Raw genomic sequence first — 8,615 nt, forward strand, 5'->3', positions numbered from 1 at the left:
ACCGAGGACGGTGTTCCTGTTAAGGGGGGGAGTATGTCATATCCCTATTTGCAACTACCCTGAGTAAAAAGTAATTCTAAATTAAAAAAAAAAAAACTTACGAATCAGTTGTTGAACTGATTCTTGAATCAGTTATTGAACCGATTCTTGATTCCTGTAAAATGGAACGAGGGGATGCTGGTCTTGGGGGGATGGAAGAGCGTGAGACAGAATATGATTAAAGGTCACGTGTTCGATCTGTATCTTGGTTGGGAGACGTCTGAATATATAATAGAGACAGATAGAGGAAGAGGGGAAAATCTTTTCCAAGAACGGAAAAAGGAAAGAAAATAAATAGAGGGTTAAGTCTGGTCAGGACCAGATAACCCTAGCACAACTGTGCAAGTGTCTTGTTGAGGGCTGTAGGCCTGCAAGACAGCTCGGGGGGAGAATCCAAGGTATCACTGGATCTCATGGTTGGGTGGATAAGAGCAAACCTACAAGTTGCAGGTGAAATTCTGGAGCATTGAAATTCATGTGTCTGACAGAACAGGTATGGGTTGTTACCAGATTAGCTTTCTATATTCTGTATACTGGTATATAAAAGAAAGTACAGTGAAGCTTCAGTTTTCTGAGTGATAGTTAACTACTTAGTTAATGGAAGTATTGCATACAGCTCTATGAGTCTATATTGCTATCTGTTTAAACATCGATGGTGAACTAAATGTTATATCAATGCATGATAACTATGATACAAATGTATGTTAGCTGAATGAAAGCTGTAAACAGTACATAAGCTACAGACCGAGTTGATATCTGGAAGCTGTAAGATTACATACAATCTACAGATAGAGCCGATAAGAGAACGCTGTAGCAGTTAATGCATAAACCATAAGAATCGAAACACATTAGCTGTGAGAAAACCCAAGATATAACTGGCTGCATGAATCGCTTCATGACTATCTGTAGTCGTATGAGAAACCTTATAAAGTTCTTAACAGCATAACAGTAAAACACAGCGATAATGCATGAATGGTTCGATGGGGAAAAACAACCATGCGCACTATAACTGTAGGAACGGAAAACAGCATATATGTTAAATAACTGTGTAATCACGAAACCACAGAAGACATTGTGTGCCTCATGCTATACGGAAATCCGTTCTCAGAGGTAACTCATCGAAACCCAGTACTTAGGGTCTCATTCTACAATATATGCAACCTCGGATAGATGAATATAAACATTTATGTCTGTAATGAAACATATTAATAACCTGAGAGGCGCTCTATAAGCCCAGAACACTGTGACAGCGGTCACTTAACCTCCGTCTCAGGTACGAGAGGTTGTGTGAACAGAGGGTTTCAATGCCACAAACCCTTGTGAGTATTATCAAACCCTCGAGGGGTTAAGCCAGTTTATTAAAAGACAAACGGCCGTAGCTTAATAAATAAAAACCCCATAACAAATCTGAAGAGTGGAATCACATAAAACACAGACAAACGAATGCTCGATATAACCAAGATAAATGCAAATACGCTTTGTGCGTTCAAAGAAGCAACTCATTCCTATATATGTATATCCAATGTCATGAAACAGAGAACCCCGCAGGGTATGGCACTAGACAATTCGTAAGATAACCAGAGAACCGAGGGTAAATCCTGGTCTCGGCAAATATGCATTACATCCGACAAAACTCATTGCGGGTATATAACAACAGAAGAGTTAAATAACAGTCTTGACTTAAACCAAGTTCCGGCAAGGGTTGCCGTGAGTTTCCAAAGTAAGATTTACAAACTGAATGAGAAACAAAATACATATATATCAATATTGCATAACCAGATTAGGCACGGCTCCGGCACGAGGAGGCCTACCGCTTATCCTAACCCGGTTTGACCAAAGAGGGTAAACCTGAGACAACAGGTGAAAGTTGTCAGGAGGAAACCCCAGGTCGAAGGATCGAATCCGCATATAAATCCTTAAGATTTCAAATACACTGTGAATCTACAAACCTACGTAAGGGAAATACCTGGTATGTTCCGGATTCCTGGAATACCTGTCGCGGAATGGAGACCAAGGAGCCGGTGCCTGCACAATCCAAAAACTTGAGGTTAGATTAATATAACCAGAACAATAACCTGTGACAACGATACTATCAAAGATAATGAGCCATGTGTAATAGCTGAGACTCGGCGGATATTACCTGGGTTGATTGAAATGAGCCGACACTAAGAGAAGAAAGGATCCGTGGAGGAGAAGTGAGCACCACCAACTGAACAGGTGCAAATGAACCCGAGTCTTGCGGCCCGAGATTTTTATAAACCCTTTAAACCCTGAATTCATTGTGAGCCCTTAGATCAGCTCGGAAGATCCTCACCGTTCGTTCGGATGGGAGTTGGCGCGCATCAACAACGTTCCCTCCAAAGTTTCACATGGGTCGAGTACGATGCCAGCCACCTGGCCAGGGTAGATGAGCCATTAATGTTCCCTCACACCTGGCGCTTGGGTGGATGTATGGTACCATTGAACATGACAGACAAGCCATACAACGATAACATAATGCCGTGTATATAAATATCAAGGGAGTTATGAATTGTCAAAGAATTAACACACGTATATAACCCAGTTACATGTCGGTAACCAAGAATTAAATAATTACTTGGTATTATTAAGGTTGATATTCATGTATATAAAGGGTTAGCATTATAAGTAAATTTTCTTTTTATGGTATATTCCCATGGGGACGTGACAATATCTAATTAATTATTTAAATTAAGAGTCAATGGTCATATAAAAATATATATTGTAAATTTAATGTTTATATAAAAAAATATTATACTGCAATATTTTATTAAACTAAAGATTTGATAAAATCTTACGTTACTAAAATATAAAAATTAGATCGCATCGAGTGGGCAGCTTGCAAATACCCATTCAAGCAACCCATATGCAAGATAGTAAATGGAGAAAATTGTTTTTAATATTTTGCAGTACATTAATTACATTTATTACCCAGCCAACTTGACAATTATCTCTATGTTTTTATAATGAAGTAAATTTAAAATATTTTACTAATAAATGTAGCAAAACTTTTAATAGATTTAAGGTATTTATAATATCAGTTGAAAGGGCACATAAATATTTATAACTATGAGGCTATCCCCTCTATCAGCCCCGCTCCCCCAATTCTAATTGCTAACGTCCCTGTGAGGCTATCCCCGGCTGTTCGGTCTGAGTGAGATGTTCCAAGCAAAACAATGATACAACTACTTTAATGGACATATTTTTCCTGTTTCATTGAGAATTCGAAATCACCGGTGTTCTTCCGGCAGGCTCCGGCTCGGGATTCAGAATCTCATTTAAATCAATCACTTATTGGTTCAATGGTAATTTTAATAACAGAGTCCCCTTTTTAATTCTAACCGATAAGGTCGTTGAATTTGTCAAATCTATTTTACAGTACCGTAGCCACTGCCGTACTATCAATAGGACACTTGTCCAAGGCTTTCACTACCTAGCTAAGGCTATGCATGGTCGTGGGATGTCTGGCCAATTTTTTTAAAGAAATTTTGCAGTAGTTGTGTTTGAAGTGTTTTTACGGTAAATCAATATTATCAAAAATTTCTAAAACATTTAAAATCTTGAATTTTCATCACTGTATCTTAAATTTACAAAAATATCTTTGATCACTTTAATTAGAATGCGAATATTATGTCTAATTAAAATATGTTATATGTTTTATAATATTAAAATTTTAATTTAATAATTAATAATTGTCATATAGATAGTAGAAATTTAACATGCACAAAATATTTTAGAATATAATATTCAAACTAGTATACATGAATTAAAGGCTCATATTTATCTGTAAAGTAGTTACGTCTTTTTTGTTTTTTAATTAAATTGATTAATTAAAAAAGAGCTGTCATATGAAGTTACTCATATTTTTTTTGGATTTGATATTGATAAGCCATAATATTGCACACTGGTATTGTAAATCTCTATTAATGTGGAATTAATAAGCCATGCTATAGCCCAATAGTATGGTAAATCTCCATAGTCAATAATCTTGTTCCATGTTTTTTTAAATGTATAAATATTTAACTTATAGCAATTATTTTTACAATTAATAATAATAATAATAATAATAATTTAAAATAAAGTTATGATTTCTTTTATTTTTTAATGTACCATGTAGTAAGTATTATTTTAATACTTCTTACAAATTGGTGCCTATTTATATGACATCCATATATATAAAATTTGTTAATCATTTTTTCTATTTCAATAAATTATAATAAATAAAGATTGTATTAAAAAAATTGTTTGAACATGTAATATTACATTAATTGTGAAAGTTTAAGATTGAAAGTTATCACTCTTGAGCTATTCAAAATGTCTTAAATATAAATATAATTATTACTTTCATAGCTTATATTTTTTTAATTAGGCATAGAGGCGAACAAATTTCAATGGTAAATGTAAACAACCCATATAGGGTAAATCTCACATAAAAACATAAACATGTAATGTAAAAGTACTGTTTAACATTTAACAATTTTAATTTAATGTAGACACTATTTAAAAATCAATTTAAATTATTAGTATATATAAACACAATATAAATTTATAATATCTAAAACCCCAATTTATTTATTTGGATTATATTATAAGCATTATCTATATAAAGACTATCATGTATTAACACGCACTTATAAATTGACAATGGGAAATGCAATAATCTACAAATGAAAAATATATTAATTATTTTATAGGTAAAATAAATTAATAATAAAGATGATGAAAATTAAGTTGTTTTTAACCATATTTTTTTGGAAGTTTTATTGGTGAGTGGAGCCTGCAAATACGCATTGAAGAAATCTTTCTCTGGAAGCTAATGGAACGACAAAAATTGCCTTCGATTCTGATAGATTGAAATAACTAGTTTTATTCCATGGCATCTCGACATTTATGCCTAGCACTTCCATAATGAAATAGGTCAGAATCATTTTATTACAGGTTAATTGATTAAAGAGAAAAGGGTTAGCTTCTGATAGAGGGATCTAGGCAGTCTTATAATACAACCACTTGTGCTGGTCACAGGATTGGCTCAAAAAGATCACATCACATGATTTGGTCGAAGAAAGCCCACGGTGATAATAAAGCCTTGGAAAAAATTCAGTCAGTGATCTTGCTGGTTCACGGGGGTTTCTAAGGAGTCAATCAGTCATCTTATTAGTTCTTGTTCTTCTGCTGTTGGTGCAGGTGCTGCCACCAAAAGCGAAATTCTAGGATCTTCTATCACTAAGTCGCAGCAACCGGAGCAGGGTCTCTATTCCCTGAAGATTTGAAAGGTTTGCCGTTCCCGACATAACCGTCAATTAGATGAAGATAATTCTTTAAACTGTGGGCGTAAGCAGGATCAAGATTATGGAGCTCTTTCAGAATGGGAGAGTTGTTATTGTTCAAAACAATTTTCACGCCCACGTGAAAATATGTCGAGGGAAACCAATCCAACATTTGACTCAACCATGTCCAGCAGTTCTCGTTGAAAACAAGTCCAGGAACTTTGGGAACAATATCGTTCTTGTTCACCAACCGCAACACCTTCACTCCCACCTCCGCCATTCGCAGGGCGAATGCTCTATTCCCAACGCGTGGGCTCGCGAATGCAAAAACAGTCACAGGTATAGGCTGTCCCAGCAAATTTGCGTTAAGGTTATTCTTAACGTCATATGAGCTTAAGGTTGCGAGAGCAGCTCCTAAGCTGTGTCCTGTTAAAGTTATGCTCAAACTTTCTTCCTTGTATTCATGTACCAGTCTTAAAATTTCTGAAATAACAGTATGTCTTGCAGATATTGAATTGTCTCCATGAGAAGTGTAACAGCTTAAAAATCCCTGCTCCACTCGGACGCCGTTGTCGTTGAAAGGAGCAGTAGACGATAATCCGGCTCCGATGCGCTTGTGTTTGAGAGGAGTAATTGATAATCTGGCAGGAACTAAAATATCTCTTGCGTCCTCTATCCATTACTGAGCCGTTTGGGTTCCTCTCCACGCTACTACAATATCCCGCCGTCCTAGTCTTCGTATCTCTTGAGTATCTATGCAAACTGCAATAAACCCAATCCACACAGATTGCTCTATTTTCCTCCCTCAGATATCTATGTCTGCATACAAATATTTGGTCACTTTATAGCCCTTGGGGTAATACTGGGAATCACCGCCCATTTCACAGCTGTCGAACAATTTATCAGGACTATACTTAGCCCCACCATAACCATTCATGAAAAGTTCACTATCAAACGCATCGTAGCACAACTCTGTGAAATCACCATATCTGAGAATCTCAGCTTTGAATACTGGATTAATGGGATCTAATAACCCATTCCACGACTCTGCTCCTTGAATATCTTGCCACATATCTGCAAGCGCTATGTTTTCGTATCGGCCCATCTTTTTTACTAGTGGGTGTATTGAAGAACAGGCGATCGATTTTCGGTTTTGGGTCCGGATCAGCTTTTCATGGAGAAGAGTGCCCTTGCTGCTTGAAGCTGTAAGGAATGAAGGGAGCATCCCCATCCTTCGTAGTACTGAATAGAGGTGATCTATGAAGCGAGACATGAATTTCTGAATCTCAATGTCCTCAAGTATAAGAAGGCTGGATGTCTGAAAGACAGTTCTGCTTCTGTGGTTTTATGCAAGTTGTTAGCTTAGTTTTTCTGATGTGCAATGCCAATCCCAATATGTGTATCTTACCAGAGCTTGGTATGAGTATATATATCCATATCGTACACGAAATTCATTAGCAGCAGCAAGCTGATCGATTTCTTGGATTCGAAGTTAGTAAATTTGACACGGTTGCATGAGTCCAAAGGATTGACTTTGACTATGAATTGTTTACATGGTATTCCTCTGCCTTCAGGTTTTAAATTTTTAATCGTTCAAACGTGCGCACGTCTTTTTCAGGTTCCCCACTCCCTTTCCCCCAATTCTAAGGGGTTCCAAGCAAAACGATGAGATAAGAAAGTTAATCGACATCCTTCTCCCATATCACTGGAGATCCCCGGTGTTCTTCGTCGGAACTATAGTTTCTTATTTATTTTTTTCAAATCACTCTCTTCCACGTTTTTTCTTTCAACTCAATCACTTACTAGTTCAATGGTAATCTTAATAAGAGAGTTTTCTTTTTTTTCAACGGAGAAGGTCTTTGAATTTGTCAAATCTTTGGTAATATTCTTACTCTATATATTCTTCAAATCTTTGTAATATTCTTACTCTAGATATTCTTCGCATATATTCTTCGGTGAAAGTATTCTGAGGCTCGATGAAAAAGTTAAACACGTACTCTATATATACTTCGGTGAAAAAGTTAAACACGTTCTCTATATATACTTCGGTAAAAGAGTTCTGAGGCTCGGTGAAAGAGTTAAAAACATACTCTATATATTCTTGGCATATATTCTTACTCTATATATTCTTAGCGTATATTCTTCGGGGTAAAAGAGTTCTGAGGCTCGGTGAAAGAGTTAAAAACATACTCTATATATTCTTGGCATATATTCTTACTCTATATATTCTTAGCATATATTCTTCGGGGTAAAAGAGTTCTGAGGCTCGGTGAAAGAGTTAAAAACATACTCTATATATTCTTGGCATATATTCTTACTCTATATATTCTTAGCATATATTCTTCGGTGAAAGTGTTCTGAGGTTGGGTGGAAAAGTTAAACACGTACTCTATATATTCTTCGATGAAAGTGTTGGTGAAAGAGTTAAAAACATACTCTATATATTCTTGGCATATATTCTTACTCTTTATATTCTTCGCATATATTCTTCTTTGAAAGTGTTTTGAGGCTCGGTGAAAAAGTTAAACACGTAGTCTATATATACTCCGGTGAAAGATTTCTGAGGCTCGGTGAAAGAGTTAAAAACATACTCTATATATTCTTGGCATATATTCTTCCTCTATATATTCTTCGGTGAAAGTGTTCTGAGGCTCGGTGAAAAAGTTAAACACGTACTCTATATATTCTTCGGTGAAAGTGTTCTGAGGCTCGGTGAAAGAGTTAAAAACATACTCTATATATTCTTGGCATATATTCTTATTCTATATATTCTTCGCATATATTCTTTGATGAAAGTGATTTTTCGGTGAAAGTGTTCTGAGGCTCGGTGAAAGAGTTAAAAACATACTCAATATATTCTTGGCATATATTCTTATTCTATATATTCTTTGCATATATTCTTTGATGAAAGTGTTGTGAGGCTCGGTGAAAGAGTTAAAAACATACTCAATATATTCTTGGCATATATTCTTTGCATATATTCTTTGATGAAAGTGTTGTGAGGCTCGGTGAAAGAGTTAAAAACATACTCTATATATTCTTACTCTATATATTCTTCGCATATATTCTTCGGTGAAAGAGTTCTGAGGCTCGGTGAAAGAGTAAAAAAAATACTCTATATATTCTTCGGTGAAAGTGTTCTGAGGTTCGGTGAAAGAGTCTGCGGGTTGTGGTGGGCATGGGCGATCTGCAGTCAGTTACCAAATATTACCAAGGGCAGACGGGCGATCTGCAGTCAGGTTTTCTGATATCAGGTCCACACATTCCTTATCTTTTTCTTTTTCTAATACA

The 8,615-nt window shown here is 35.8% G+C and overlaps 1 protein-coding gene and 1 long non-coding RNA gene across 2 annotated transcripts; both read right to left on the minus strand.

The window, feature by feature from the left end:
• Nucleotides 1-1,492: 1,492 nt before the first annotated feature.
• On the minus strand, nucleotides 1,493-2,081 carry LOC149143093 (uncharacterized). Its single transcript, XR_016264091.1, has 2 exons — nucleotides 2,006-2,081; nucleotides 1,493-1,887 (listed from the first exon to the last, which is right to left on the minus strand). It is a non-coding gene; the product is annotated as an uncharacterized LOC149143093 (long non-coding RNA).
• A 3,199-nt stretch (nucleotides 2,082-5,280) lies between these two features.
• LOC149143094 (phospholipase A1-Igamma1, chloroplastic-like) lies at nucleotides 5,281-6,555 on the minus strand. Its single transcript, XM_089451670.1, has 2 exons — nucleotides 6,152-6,555; nucleotides 5,281-5,965 (listed from the first exon to the last, which is right to left on the minus strand). Exons 1-2 carry the CDS (start codon nucleotides 6,553-6,555, stop codon nucleotides 5,281-5,283), a joined length of 1,089 nt encoding a protein of 362 aa, XP_089307796.1.
• Between the last annotated feature and the right edge of the window lie 2,060 nt (nucleotides 6,556-8,615).

Source organism: Pinus tabuliformis, chromosome X (genome assembly GCF_031772625.1).
Source record: "Pinus tabuliformis cultivar Carrire ecotype Pingquan chromosome X, CPIR1, whole genome shotgun sequence".
Taxonomy (NCBI): domain Eukaryota; kingdom Viridiplantae; phylum Streptophyta; class Pinopsida; order Pinales; family Pinaceae; genus Pinus; species Pinus tabuliformis.